Raw genomic sequence first — 15,067 nt, 5'->3', positions numbered from 1 at the left:
TTACCGTCCGTACGTCAGAAATATAACGGCGCATCACTATACTGTCTGGGATTTGTCGTGTCTCGCCGGAGCATCCAGTGTAATATCACTGGGACTGTTCGTGTCTGGCCCGGGGAAGAGACGGAATTCACTTCACCGAGAGAGAGACCAGCAAGCAAGGTAAAAAACATTCTGTGTGTGTTGACAGGAATGTGCCCAGTTTAACCTGCTATACTCGTCAACATGGCGGTAACGAACTTTACCACAGTAAACTGCGCTAACGTTTCATTTTACAGACTTTGTTGTCGAGTTAAAATACGCCAACGAGCAACGCTTAGTTTACATTAACAATAAATTAACTGTGAAATTCTGTTTTGGTTGTAGATAATGTTGGCCTACTGATGAGAAAATAACGTTGTATGTTAGCTAACGTTAAGTTTTATTTGGCTAGCTGCCACCTTTCTAGTTTTAGCATTAGTTTGCAAACTATAACATTTTTTTTTTTTTTTTTATGGAATTTAATATTTACCATTTTTGTATGTGTTTAAAGGCAACTGCAACAAAGCGCCAATTCGCGCCAGTGACTTCTAGCAAGATTCCGGAGATAAGTTAACGTTAGGCCATTTGTGATATATTTTGACATAAGTTTGCTGAAATGATTAGCAATAGGCTATGTGATAAGTGCTTTGGAGCCACTGGTGCAGACTAGGTAGCATACAATATCTTATAAAATCTCTATAAAATTGGCTAACTTTATATCAAATAAGTGACCTTTGCATCATGTCTAACTTTATATTTATTACACAGCAAATGAACCAATCAGAAGATGGACCATTTTCTATGTTCAGTCTCACCAGATTAAATGTATCCAGGTAAGCACTGCACTAAAACTCTCACTAATTCATTCATACCAAATCTAGCATTCTAAACAACTTAAGTTTATATTTTTGCATTATTTTGATATTGTATTAGGCAGAAGACTCTCTACCATTGCAGTCCCACCTGAACAGGAAGGTCCTAATATCAGCGCACAGGTGGGTTAACTACTGTAGGAAGGAGAACGGTCATCACTCAGTGATTTCTTGCATGTGTCTTAATGTATATTTGTCTCAGACAGGGACCCTTTCACTGCAGATGAGCTGAAATGGGCTAAAATCATCGATGTCAGTCTTTCTCTCTATGGATCTCAGCATTTTTGGACAGAATTTAGGATTTGTAAGTATTAAAATTTAATCTGGAATAATTTAATTTAGTTCAGTTGAAATGTTTGAATATGCTATTGCCAAAGCTGTTTACAAATATATATTCTTAAGTTATTGTAAACATAATAGTAAAAATGTAAAAAAAGGAATTTAAAAATATTTTGACATTAATATTGATTTATTTCTCTCTCTCTCTCTCTCTCTCTCTCTTACAGTATATAGTGTTGGAACCGGGCTCTCCTCTGAAGGACTGAGTACATTTGTGTTTGTGGACACGCATACAGATCAGGGAACATTCTGATGTTGTCAGTCAAGTTCTGAACAGGAACCAATCTTTGGAGAAGTTCATTTATTCGCAAAGGTGGACAAAAACATTGTTTTGACTTTTTAAAGATTATTTTGATGATGATTTTTACTCGTAGAAGTAGACGTAGACTGAGGGGTAGACAGTCAGACATTGATAATAATAAGAAATGTTTCTTGAGAATCAAAGAGACTTCAAAAACATTAAGACACTTAAATACTTCTTTTGGCCACCAGTGTACACGAATCCAACAAATTTTTGTAAATAAGTGAAATTATTTTGAAGGTGGGGTTATGTGTCATGTATTGTGAAAAGAACTGTGTTTTGTCCTGTGTTGGACATTTCCTTTTTGACTGCTTAAAAATGTATTTATATTCTGCAGTTTTATGAATGTAATGGTTGATATTTCATTATAATACTTGTATAAGCTAAACAACCATTGACTCTACATTCATTTTGTCAAATGCTAACATTTTGTTTATGATTTTATGTATGATTTTAACAATGTGTGCAGTGAAGGACATCACATAATGTGTTAATTTAACATGTTTACACATCTTTGTGCTAACCTTTCTGACATATTTACTTTGTTAAAATCATTAACACAATGAATGAGTTAAAATTAACACAAAAAACGTTGTCCCTAAACTCACCCATTAATGTGTAAAAATTTCACACATCATTTCCAGCATTGGCAGACTGTTTATTTTGTGATATATATGAAATGTTTTAAATAAAAAAATGGTATTTTGTGATAACTTGTCTAATTGGTTTGTATGTCAGAAGTACTTATGTAGGATAAAAATAAAATTAATCATATATCAAAATTATGAAATCTAATTTATGTTTAGTATTAAATTATAAATTAGTAGTGTACTGATTAGCTTCGTTTTTACAGTAATGCACTGTATTATACAATTACAGTACCATACTGTAAACTGAAATACGGTTTGGTACTGTAAATCTTAATTAATAGTTACTGTAAAAAACCCTTGAAAAGTCTAACAGTGTAGATCAACAGTTACTTTTCCTAATTATACCCTGAGCAAAGCATGTTTAAACATGAGTGGAATACCAACACCGAAACCAACTGACAGGAAACTAAAAGAGGAGGCAAATGGGTAGTGATCAAGAGGTGGAGAAGAACATTAACATATTCTCCTCAATGCATGTTTACATTTACATTTACATTTATTCATTTAGCAGACGCTTTTATCCAAAGCGACTTACAAATGAGAACAATAGAAGCAGTTAAACTAGCAGTAGGACAACAAAATGCAAGTGCTATGACCCTTCTCAGTTTAAATAAACGCTTTTTTTTTTTTTTTTTTTTAATAGAACAGAATAGAGTAGTAGAGAGAAAGTGTTAGTATTACTGGATCAAGTGCTGTCGAAAAAGAAGTGTCTTCAGCCGTTTCTTAAAAGTGGCTATGGACTCAGCCGCTCTGGTTGAGTTCGGCAGATCATTCCACCAGCAGGGAACAGTCATGGTAAAGGTCCGAGAAAGAGATTTTGTGCCTCTTTGAGATGGCACCACAAGACGCCGTTCACTTGCAGAGCGCAAGTTCCTGGAAGGCACATAAGTCTGAAGTAAAGAGTTAAAGTAAAAGGGAGCAGAACCAGTGGTTGTTCTGTAGGCAAACGTCAGTGACTTGAATTTGATGCGAGCGGCAACTGGCAACCAGTGCAGTTTTGTGAGGAGAGGAGTGACATGTGCCCTTTTCGGCTCGTTAAAGACCACTCTAGCTGCGGCGTTCTGGATCAGTTGCAGAGGTTTGACTGTGCAAGCTGGAAGACCAGCCAGGAGAGCGTTGCAATAGTCAAGTCTGGATAAAACAAGCGCTTGGACAAGGAGTTGAGTAGCATGTTCTGATAGGAAGGGTCTGATCCTCCTAATGTTGTACAAGGCAAATCTACATGACCGGGCAGTTCTTGCAATGTGGTCTGTGAAGTTCAATTGATCATCAATTACCACACCAAGGTTCCTGGCTGATCTAGATGGAGTTATGGATGACGAGTCTAGCTGAATGGTGAAGTTGTGGTGAAGTGTTGGGTTGGCCGGGACCACGAGTAGCTCTGTCTTCGCAAGGTTTAGTTGAAGGTGGTGGTCCTTCATCCAGCCAGAAATGTCTGTCAGGCAGGCTGAGATACGATCAGCTACCGTCGGATCGTCGGGCTGGAATGAGAGGTAGAGTTGTGTGTCATCAGCATAGCAGTGATAGGAAAAACCATGTTTCTGAATCACAGATCCTAGTGATGTCATGTAGATGGAGAAGAGAAGTGGTCCAAGCACTGAGCCCTGAGGCACTCCAGTAGCTAGATGTTGTGTCTTAGACACCTCACCCCTCCACGAAACCCTAAAGGACCTACCTGAGAGGTATGACTTGAACCATTGGAGTGCGGTTCCCGAGATGCCCTTCGTCTTTAGGATTGACAGGAGGATCTGGTGTTTAACCAATAGTTCCTAGATTGTACATTAATATCTCTATTAAGTTCACCACCATTCATTTCAGTTTTTAAGCTGTCAGATGAGACCAAACATGACATAGTTATTAGAACACACTAGTAAATAAACAGTATGTAATTGAAAGCATAAGTCCAGAAGCAAATGGTACAGACGTGTCATTGAGGTGTAAATGACTCTGTCTCTCCCGACAGAACCATCCTGTGCCTGGAGTGTCCCAACAGTCCTCAATCAGCATAGTGATGAAATCCCTTTCACTAGATAGGCATTAGCATACTGTGATGAGAAAGGCCATTGTGCCACGTTTAATTCACATGTATACCATTTCAAAAGGATTTTTTGAAGTACTAGAGTTCTGCCCATATTTGCTCAGCCCTACAGGGGATGTAATGTTTTTGCCATGTCTGTTACACCTCGGTTGTCCTGCCCTGCAGGCAGTTTATCAGCCTGTCCCTTAGTTATGCACCCAGCTACTGCAGGCCAGGCACTGTACTGGTGTGTCAGCACCACTTACAGTGGCGTTAAAACTCAGCAAAAAAAGAAACATCCTCTCGCTTTCGACTGCTTTTTTCGAACAAGTCTGGGGCGACACCATGTTTGGAACTGCAAGGATGATCGGTCCTTCCTGTCTCAGCTGTCCACATCTGCAGTGCTCATGCCTCCCTGTGGCAGGTATATGGCATGTTTAACGCAGGTGATCAGGGACCCTGGGACATCTTTCTCCTAGTGTTTTTCAGTCAATAGAAAGGTCTCTTTAGTTACTGTAATTGTGACCTTAATTGTCTACTACCTTTAAACTAGTGACTGATCCACAGCATGTGCAATAATTGTTTATGGTTCTTTGTTTGTTTAAAAGTTTGTTTAAACTCTTTCCAATAAAGGTCTGAAAACCTTATTTGGATTTCGAAAAATTATCTTAAAAATAAAGTATTCTGAAAAAGGGATGTTTATTTTTTCTGAGTTATATACATATACACATACATATTCATAGTTCATAATATTGTTTATAGTATATTTATTTTAGATGTATAAACTTGAAAAAGAAATATTAATTGTTTGAAACCATCTTTAATAAGTAGAAATCCCTAGATTTTCCCTTAATGTTCAGTCCTACTGTAAATAAAACTATGATAATCAATAAAATAAAATAATCAATTAATGTATGGATTTCTGGCCTGCCTTTAGAAAGCTGAATGAAGCCATAACAAATTCAGTAAATGTCAAAGTTTTTCTCTGAGGTTTTCTGCATTACCTCCAGGGGTCAGATGACTTCTACAGATTTTTTAGAAACCCCTGGCTTAACCAAGAGTTAAAAGTAGCTTTATCTTAAAATGTTGTTGTGTAGTGTGAAACCTTTTAAAGGTGTAATAATATGATGACGTAGTTGGTCTAGTTCACAGTGATGGTGGTCGGATTGAAAGGAACAAGCTTTAAATGGGTGGTTGATTATGATTTCACTTTTTTAACGTTAGTTAGTGTGTTATGTTGCTGTTTGAGCATAAACTTAATTTCTGCAAAGTTACAACGCTCAAAGTTCAAAGCAAAGGGAGATATTTGCTTTTAAAAAAATGTTTTTTAAGGACTAACAAACAGCTGGTATGGACTACACAAATTAACCCTCCCGGGTTAATGACATCACCAACCCTAAAATCTACATAAACCCCGCCCCCGGAACACGATTTATAGATTATCAAGACAGAATATGCTAATCAATGACTAGAAGATAACTACACATAAGCCACATAAATTCATCAATACCATTCAGAAACGTCCTGTTGCATTCTACATGTTGTCACCTCTTCTTGAGTCTCTCCATCATTGTCTGAATCCGGTTTGAACATAAAAGGTTAAAAGTTTTAGAAATTTTCAGTGCATGTCTGTTTGAGTGCAAGCTCTTGAAGCTCCGCCCTCTGTGACAGGAGCAGCAGCTCATTTGCATTTAAAGAAACAGACACAAAACGGTGCGTTTTTGCTCACCCTCAAAAATTGACAATTTTAACATGCTATATAAAAATATCTGTGGGGTATGTTGAGCTAAAACTTCACATACAGACTCTGGGGACATCAGAAATGTATCTTACATCTTGTGAAAAGGGCATTATACCACCCCTTTAACCCTAGTGGACTGCAGCATTCTTGTCTTCAGGATGGCGGGTGTTGATATGGTTTCCCCTTAGATATTATGTGTTCTGTACTTCTGAAGCTTGAACCGTTTTGGTGCACGTACCTGCTTTATCCTGGGGATGGTGCTTCATTACTTCCCTGACAGTCACACAGGCATCCATGTCCAGTATTTTCTTTACTGTATCTTCCTCATGATAATGACTGTGTCGACCATCTTGCTATCAAACTTGACTTCGCAGATGTTCAGTTGTAATTGTGTTGTGTCTACAAAACAAGATCTGTTTAAAATTAAAGAGAGAGACCAGTGCTGAGGACAGCTGTGAGAAAGGCCAAAAAGTACAACACATGATGCACATCTCAAGTTGCTGAATGTTTCTGACAGGAAGTGGAGGACAGGTGCATTGTCATCACCTCAGCTGCAACTAACTAAATGCTCAAGAGATGTCATTTACTCCCTGCATAGATCTTTTTTTGGATTTGGAGTAAGCGGGTCAGGAATGCAAGGAAAGAGATGAAAAAGTTTACACAGAACATGTTATTGCGTTTAAAAACACGAGATGCAGCGTTAAGGGAAAGGGATGCAGTGTCTTGAAATTAGAAGTTCTTCAAAGTTCACAGATCACTAATGAGCAACATGCGGAAAAGGTAACTAGATAGGGAGCAAAGAATATGTTGTGTGAACCTCTGTTGTACCGACTTCCGACCACTGCCAGATTATTATTCCCATAGGTGTCCTACACAACATATTCTTTGGCTCTATGGTGCCCATCTTGCATGGTTGTTGGTGCCCTATGCAGGCTGCGTACACCACATATAGCGAAGGTGTTAACTTAAGATTAGGGGGCCGTTCACAGAAAATGCAAGACGCTAGTATTCGACTGCAGAGGCACCACACTGCTGGAGCTTGACGCTGGCTGCATCCAAAATTGCATACACTCAGAAGACGTTGTATTTCTATGGTATTATGTGCAATATGAATATAGTCCAGATGTACTACATTTTTATTTCCCATAGTCATTGGATAAATCCTCTCCCATAGCCTTATGGAATAAAGTGTCCATTAGATACACACTTTAAATCTCACCAGAACCAATGAATTTAGACATACTGTTATATAGCCAGCAAGTGTGCATATTCTGATACAGCCACTGCATCTTAATGCTAGCCAAATACATTGAGAAACAGTGGATCACAAACTAATTCAAATGCTGTGGCCAGTCAAAGTTGTTAAGCTCTTAAAGATGCAAATAAGTTAAAACTCTTGCAAACAGTGGGCCTATGAGAACAAAGGCCTGAAAACCCAGAATTTAATTAGCATCCAGGCCAGAGTAAATTAACACAAATATAAAGTGACAGGTTAAATTTTTATAGAAGTCCCACAAAGCAAAACACAGCAATTCATTTTAAAGGTTTATTTCACCAAAGTTCAAAATGAGGGCAGATAAAACTCATTTTCTTACAGATGGATTTACATAGATCTTGCTGAGTGTTAGACATCCTCAGTGCGAAGTTGATTACAAACACATGGTTGTACTGTATGATTATCATGAAAAGCCTTACAGAAGTTAAGACTGTGAATATCCCTCTCCAGCCTATGGCTGTAATGACTGGTGGTTGGGAGATGCCATCTTCTGACTAAAGTGATGTGACTTGCCATCTCACAGAGTCCTCTACATCTTGCCCTTGGTGAAGATCTGAAGTTGATAACTTACGCCTCACTTTTTTTCTCCTGTTCAATGGCTACAGGAGGAGAAAAAACAAAAACCAACAAAGATTTGAGACCAACAAAAAAAAACAGGAACAAAAATATCAGAAGGACACGAGTGCCCTGAAAAACTCAAACTTACTCTCTTTGGTGGGAAGTGTGTTCTTCTCCTGTGTCTCAGTCTTCTTCAGCTTGGTCTTGTCAAACTGAGAGATCTCACTGATGTTTGGTTTGTCAGCCATTGTTTTACTTTAGTTTATCTATGGGGAAATAAATGAGATAAACTACAAATACATGTATAAGGCATGCCATAAACAAATAAGTGCACTTATCCAAGATATAACAATAAATAAAGTCCCAAACCTCTCACTTTACTGGAGATCAAACAAGAAACAAGGAGATACAAAACAGGGCTCCTGATTTTACTCTTATATTGGATTTAAACAATCCAATCTGACTTCTAGATAACTGAGGCTGAACTGAATTAAAGTTGCAGGTGCACCTTGTTGACAATTTTGCTCCTTTATTTTCATTGGTTAATTGATCAATTGATTGACAAGTTTTGTCTCTGTCAGTACACTTTCCCCTAAAAAACACAGATGAAAATAAATATCTTGAATTTATACTATAATAATTGTATCTTTCTTTTTGTTAGGCATAAAAAAAAATAAAAATAATAATAACCATGAAAATGTATAATTTAATTTAATAATGACGACGCCACATTATCAAGTACAATTATTATTCTGCTGTATGTTGTCATATAGACCACTTTGTAATTCTGTTCTGGTTGAAATAAAGTTCTTAAAAGGAAAAGGCACAGCAAATCTCAGACAAGGCATCGATGGCATTGTCAGGCACAGCAGATCTCAGATCAGCACATAAAGCGATGGCATCCTCGAGCCAATCAGAGCACGAGATGCGCGCGAGCATGATGTGATACATGTGGGCGACGGAAGCGCGTGTATTTGCACGAATGATATGAGGCGATGTTTCTGTATTTATAAAATAGACACTTAATCATCAGATTGTCTATATCACGGATATTTTATCATCTCTTCACCCAGAGGTCATTCATAGCGGGTAAAACAATAACAATATGATCAATTGCTGCCTATTTGAACGTGATGTGGTGTTTTTGGATGATGTAGCTTGTTGTCAACGACTGAAGATGCTTCATTATCTTTATAGTCCGAAATAATCTTTCTACTGTATGAAATTATCTTATATCTGTTCTGCATCGCCGAAATGAACAGGGACGGATAATTTAATTTGTCTTTCTTTGTCATAAACATTACTGGTCACGCCTTTATTTAAATTTCCATGACAACCATCATTTCTGCCAAAATGCCATAGTTTCTTAAAATGCAATGACTTATACTTCACCGATGCATCAAAAGAAAAATAAACCAAAATGGCAGAAATAATATGAAAGCTGTTGGAATGCAACCCCATATTAATTTATTCTGATTTTACAGTAACAGTAATACTTGTACTATGTATGGGTGTTGTGATGAAGGTCACCATGGTACATTTTAATCGGTAGGCCTCATAGACTGTAAAAAATAGGCCTACAACTATATGTAAATGTCTACTGGTTTCCTCTTTCTCTCTAAAAATGTGGAATTAAATGTTATACTGGATTTGCTGTATTTAATTTTAGACTATAACAATTGAGTGAATGACCTGGATTAAAAAAAAAAAACTCTTATATTAAAATCAACTAGGGATCTGATGTCATTACATCAACATACTAGTCCAGTGGTTGTCAACTAAAGGGTTGGAGCCCATTAGGGGGCCTCAGCGAGCTTCCAAAGGGGCTACATGATTTGAGAAAAAGAAAAAAATCCCATGAGCAAAATAAATTAAGTATACATAAAGCTGTTTCAATTTATTTTATTTTTGTATGTTTATGTTTACTTATATTTCAAATCCACTTTGAAAGTCAGAAATATACACAGCCGTTCAAAAGTTTGGGGTAGATAAGATTTTTTAAAATGTTTTTGAAAGAAGTCTTTTATGTGCTCACATGGCTGCATTTATCTGACCAAAAATACAACAATAACAGTAGGCTAATATTGTGAAATAGATTCTTTTGTGTTCACTGTCACTTTTGATCAATTGAGTGCATTGCAGAATAAAAGTATTCATTTCTTTTTTTTAAACAAACTTTTAAAAAGTAGTGTATATCAGATATAACATAATTTATATATATATATGTATTATTTATTGTGAAAAAAAAAGTGTGACCTGAGGCTAAAAGGTCTATGCAGAATAAAAAGCAAAACGGGGTCAAAAATGATGAAGAATAATCCTCAGACTATCTTTAGGCATATGAATCACATTTTGTTTTTCTGATGTATGCATAGTCAGCTTATGTCCTTTCATATGCACACAAAATGAAGGAATGGCTTGAATTATCCAATTTTATAAAATATTTTTATATGCATTTTATATTTTTTTCATTTGCATTATTATATTGAAATGAATAGCTCATGCAATGCAACATACTGTTTAAATTGTTACATTTATGTAGGAAATATAGTTGTTTTACCAATTTTTGATGACTAATTTTTTCCTTTTTCCCCCCTCAGAAGCACATTATAGTTCATGCATCAGATGATGTCATATCTGATCCTCATTTTCAACCTTTGATTGGGTATCAACGAGGACCATGGCCTCCGCCTGCCAAGACCAGGAGTCACTGCAGACTCAGAAACACTACTTGTGTGGTTCTGTAGCGGCGTTCGCCAACATCGTCATCACGTTTCCCATACACAAGGCGCTGTTCCGCCAGCAGTTGTTCGGAGTGCCGGCGTGGGAAGCTGTGCGACAGCTCCAGAGGGACGGTTTGCGCACGCTGTACCGAGGCATCCTCCCGCCGTTACTCCAGAAAAGCAGCACTATTGCAATTATGTTTGGACTCTATGAGGACTTCTCCAGGTTGCTGCGGCTAAAAGCTCCTCATGCCCCCGTCCTGTTAACGGACAGTATTGCAGCAGTCTTGGCGGGAACCGCTGAAGCAGTCTTGACGCCATTCGAGAGGGTCCAAACTTTACTGCAGGATCCACGTCATCATGGAAACTTTCAGAACACTGCTCATATTTTTCGTGCTTTGCTTCAGCAACATGGCATCCGAGAACTTTACCGTGGCCTTGTCCCGATCTTACTCCGAAATGGTCCTAGCAATGTTTTTTTCTTCGGTTTGCGTGGACCAATTAAGCAGCTGCTCCCCGAGGCCGAGTCAAAGGCAGGGCATTTGGTTAATGACTTTGTATGTGGGGGGATTCTGGGAGCAGCTCTCGGGGTGGTGTTTTACCCTCTGAATGTAGTTAAGTCTCACGCACAAGTAAAGATTGGAGGGGAGTTTCAGTCCTGCAGGGTGATATTGGCGACTGTTTTGAGAGAGAGGGACGGGAAGGTGAGCCGTCTGTTCCGAGGTGTGCATTTGAACTTCCAGAGATCTGTTTTCTCATGGGGAATCATAAATGCTGCATATGAACTATTATTGAAAATGGTCTGATTGAGGTGAGAAAGAACAAAGGGAGAACTAAAGTGAAAAGCAATAATAGACAATATGTTAAAGGGATAGGGATAGTTCACCCAAGAAATTACAATATGTTTTCATTTTATTCATCCTCTGAAATGAAAGTGAACTGAAAGGAACCTAACTGAAAGGGATTTTTTTGAAAATTTGTATCATTTTTAGCTAGATATAATTTTTAATTAAAAGAAAAACATGTTTCCTTAAATATCTGATTCATTACTGTTCAAAAGTTGGGGTTGGCAAGATTTTTTTTAATGTTTATAGTAAAAGGAGTGTCATGCACACCCAAGGCTGTGTTTATTTAATTTTATTTAATCAAAAATATAGTAAAAACCGTAATATTGTGAAATATTATTACAATTTGAAATACATTTTAAAATGTATTTTTTGAGCTGACATTTCAAAAGTCATGATTAAAAACTAATTCTTTGGTAGATATGAAGTTCAAAAGAACAGAATTTATTTGAAATAGAAATATTTTGTAACAACATACATGCATTTACTGTCCCTTTTGATCAATTTAACGGATATTAATTTTCTTTAAAAAACAACAACTTTAACTTTCGAATAGTGGCGTAAAAGACCTTATTTGACATAATTATGTGACCCTGGACCACAAAACCAGTCACATGGGTCAATTTTTCGAAATTGAGATTTATACATCACATGAAAGCTGAATAAATGAGCTTTCCATTGATGTGTGGTTTGTCAGGATATGACAATATTTGGCCGAGATTTGAAAATTAACTTAATTTAAAAAACTATTTGAAAATCTGGAATCTGAGGGTGCAAAAAAATCGAAACATTGAGAAAATCGCCTTTAAAGTTGTCCATTTATGTTCGCGTTTGTGCTGCATTCACTCACAAAAATAAATGTTTTATATATTTATGGTAGGAAAAGTACAAATTTACAATTTTGGCATAAAAAAAAAAATCAATAATTTTGACCCATACAATGTATTGTTGGCTACTGCCACAAATATACCCGTGCAACTTGTGACTGGTTTTGTGAGCCAGGGTCACAGATTTCCAAGATTAACTGCACAGATAAAGTGCTTTTTCATTATTTCTAATCAGGCAGTACCTATAAAAGTTGTCTTAGCCAATGGAATGGTTTTATTGAGGAAAGAGAAATAGAATTTCACCTCGGAAGGAACTTGCATGGCATCGAACGACACATGATCGAATCAGACTGATTTTGTGAACTGGATCAACTGATTAATTGACAGAAAGAAAAGAACAGCTCATTTATGAACCAAACATCTATTTCATGAGTGCTCATAAAATGGTGGATATTCAGTGAATAATGTCTTTTAAATTTTGAAAAGTTTTCATTTTGGAGCTTGACAGCCCAATCTTAATTCACTTTCATTATATTGAAAAGAGTGGCCAGAATTCATCTTTTGCCTCATCCAGTTTTATGACTTGAGTAAAGATCAGATTGGATCAAACATGAAAAAAAGTGAGTGTTGAGAGAGAAATTGTTGACCTCAACTCACCCAGATTCTCCTGTGATAAGCTCCCAGCGTTCCTTTTTTCTAAACTGACTGTACTGTGGTCTCTTAACCACAAAGTATTCAAATCACTGTCATTACCAGGGTGGGAATGAGGGCATTTTTTGCCGCCAGCTTTATATATAGTTTTGCTGAGTTAGCTTTGGTGACGCCAAATGCTGTAGACTTGTCACCAAGTCAGTTTGGTGTTTGTGGTCGATGTAGCTTTCATGTGGTAATAGTGGTAATAGAATCATCCCATCCGAGCCTGTATTCTTCATGCTTTTAGCGCCCATTGAAACTATAATAGGTTATTTCAATGACGCAATGATTTGGCCATGTTTGATTTGTGTTCCTTAATGCACTAAAAGCTTCTTTGAACCCCTCCCAAATATATTTGGATTTCAAGAAGGTAAGACCACAAACCTCAGTTGACAATGGCAAAGTGCTATGGTGCAATTTGGATGAAATCGGCTTTGCTGTAAATGCAATTCGGTGCAGTTTTGTGGAATTAAGATTCGCCTCTCAATTTTCACACGCTATGTTGTGAATCTGTCATCAGTTCTGGTGTAAACAGCAGTGTGAATGGCTTGGTTTTGTAAAAGGTCAGTTGCAGTAGATTTTGTGCTCTATTCACTTCCATTTACACTACTGTTCAAAAGTTTGGGGTCATTCTTTTTTTTTTAAATATATTTTTGTCTCATATTCTCAATAACTCTTTTCTGTTTTAATATATTTTAAAATGTGTCATTTATTCCTGTGATGATAACGCTGAATTTTCAGCAGCCATTACTCAGTGTTTTCAGTGTCACACAATATCTAATATGCTCATTTGGTGCTCAGGTAACATTTCTCATTATCATCAATGTTGAAAACAGTTGTACTGCATACTTTTAAAAACATGAAATGCACTCACTTACTTATGACTGTAACTTTCATCCAGGAGAAGATGTCATCAGGCGGCATCCAACTTTCTTTGGACGTTTCATTCGGCAGTTGCCAGTCACTGCCCATCTTCTCCTGGCTTCCAGATCAACACTTCCCGCCTATTCCATAGCCAAAAAGAGGATATTTCTGCTGCCTTCCCCAACCTACGTGTTGCTGTCTTCATCTCCCTTTTCTGCTATTCCCAAAGCTTTGAGCATCTTTCACACAGATTATGCAGGGAAACCCCTGCAACCAACCTCAATTGGAAATAGCCAGGCCTTCCTCCCTTTGTCCCTGCATTGCTGGACCTGGTCCTGATACTTGGTTGCTTTCCTCTCCAAGGCCTCCTCACATCCATCTTCCCTTGGGATTGTCAGCTCAATCATTATGATCCTCCTTTCCTCCTCAGACCAGATGGCCATGTCTGGCCTTAGGGATGTTTGGACGACCAGGGGAAATATAGTTTCCTTCCCAGGTCCACCCTCATCTCCCATGATTGTGTTTCCTGCATAAGGCTGGACTTATCTCCCTCCCTGATGAACTGGATAGATGGCACTGGTGGAAAAACCATCTCCCCTGCTTCAAGATGTCAGACATTATGTCAGTGCATTATCCTGATTCCATTCCAAGAGCAGCTTGACATCCTGTCAGAATGTGCGCCAATGTGCTTTTCCCTCCACATAACACACTGTGCCTTCCCTCATTCCCCACCTGTACAAGTTTGCTGGTGATGGTAGAGTATCAAAGACTGATCGGAGCAGGAAAGAGATGCGAAAGGGCTCCAGTTTCTAAAGTTTAGGCTACATGGTCTTCTGCTTTGGCAGGTCCCACTTTGTTCCAGGGTCCTTGTACTCCCCAGTTCCACTGCCCTAGCCCTTTGCCCTTACTCCTCCAGGTATCGAACTTTGGCTTGGATAATTTCTCGCCTCTGCATTAGGTCCGACTTCCCCCATTGCCGGAAATGGGTAGTTCTGAGTTCTTGACTCCCGCATGCACTACCTCCCAATGATGTCCTTCAACTTTAGCCTTATTTCAGCCTGTGCCACTGCTGCATCTGCTGCCCACTTGTGTCTTGATCTTGTGGTGATGTCTGCACCTCTGATCTTTCACCGCCGGAATCTCTGTACATCAGCACAGCCCTTCACATTGCCACTTTGAACTCAACCACTGTTGAGATCTGATGTAAAGCTCTACTGATGTGAAACTTGGTGGAATTCCGAGCCAGCTGCAAGGTGCTCTACTAATGTCATGGGAACATAAATTGTCAGTAGTCACATAAGAACTTGAACTTGCCTGGTCTTTCTCAAGAATTCTTCCGCCTG

At 38.0% G+C, this 15,067-nt stretch overlaps 2 protein-coding genes and 1 long non-coding RNA gene across 3 annotated transcripts; 2 read left to right on the top strand and 1 right to left on the bottom strand.

Annotated features, from left to right (window-relative positions):
• The first annotated feature begins 96 nt into the window (after positions 1–96).
• On the top strand, positions 97–1,014 carry LOC307154610. Its single transcript, XR_013820401.1, has 4 exons — positions 97–159; positions 530–587; positions 787–851; positions 952–1,014. It is a non-coding gene; the product is annotated as an uncharacterized lncRNA (long non-coding RNA).
• Positions 1,015–7,470: 6,456 nt separating this feature from the next.
• LOC307152021 (thymosin beta-b) lies at positions 7,471–8,242 on the bottom strand. The gene is made up of 3 exons (XM_079860344.1): positions 8,142–8,242; positions 7,921–8,038; positions 7,471–7,813 (listed from the first exon to the last, which is right to left on the bottom strand). The coding sequence occupies exons 2-3, from the start codon at positions 8,018–8,020 to the stop codon at positions 7,782–7,784; spliced, it is 132 nt and encodes a 43-aa protein (XP_079716470.1). The 5' UTR covers positions 8,021–8,038; positions 8,142–8,242; the 3' UTR covers positions 7,471–7,781.
• A 2,136-nt stretch (positions 8,243–10,378) lies between these two features.
• On the top strand, positions 10,379–11,363 carry slc25a51a (solute carrier family 25 member 51a). The gene has a single exon (XM_079857368.1). The coding sequence runs from the start codon at positions 10,453–10,455 to the stop codon at positions 11,299–11,301; it is 849 nt and encodes a 282-aa protein (XP_079713494.1). The 5' UTR covers positions 10,379–10,452; the 3' UTR covers positions 11,302–11,363.
• The last annotated feature ends 3,704 nt before the right edge of the window (positions 11,364–15,067 follow it).

Source organism: Squalius cephalus (genome assembly GCF_949319135.1).
Source record: "Squalius cephalus genome assembly, chromosome: 2".
Classification (NCBI taxonomy): domain Eukaryota; kingdom Metazoa; phylum Chordata; class Actinopteri; order Cypriniformes; family Leuciscidae; genus Squalius; species Squalius cephalus.
Note: the sequence above shows the minus strand (reverse complement) of the source record. Positions and strands in the feature narration are given on the sequence as shown.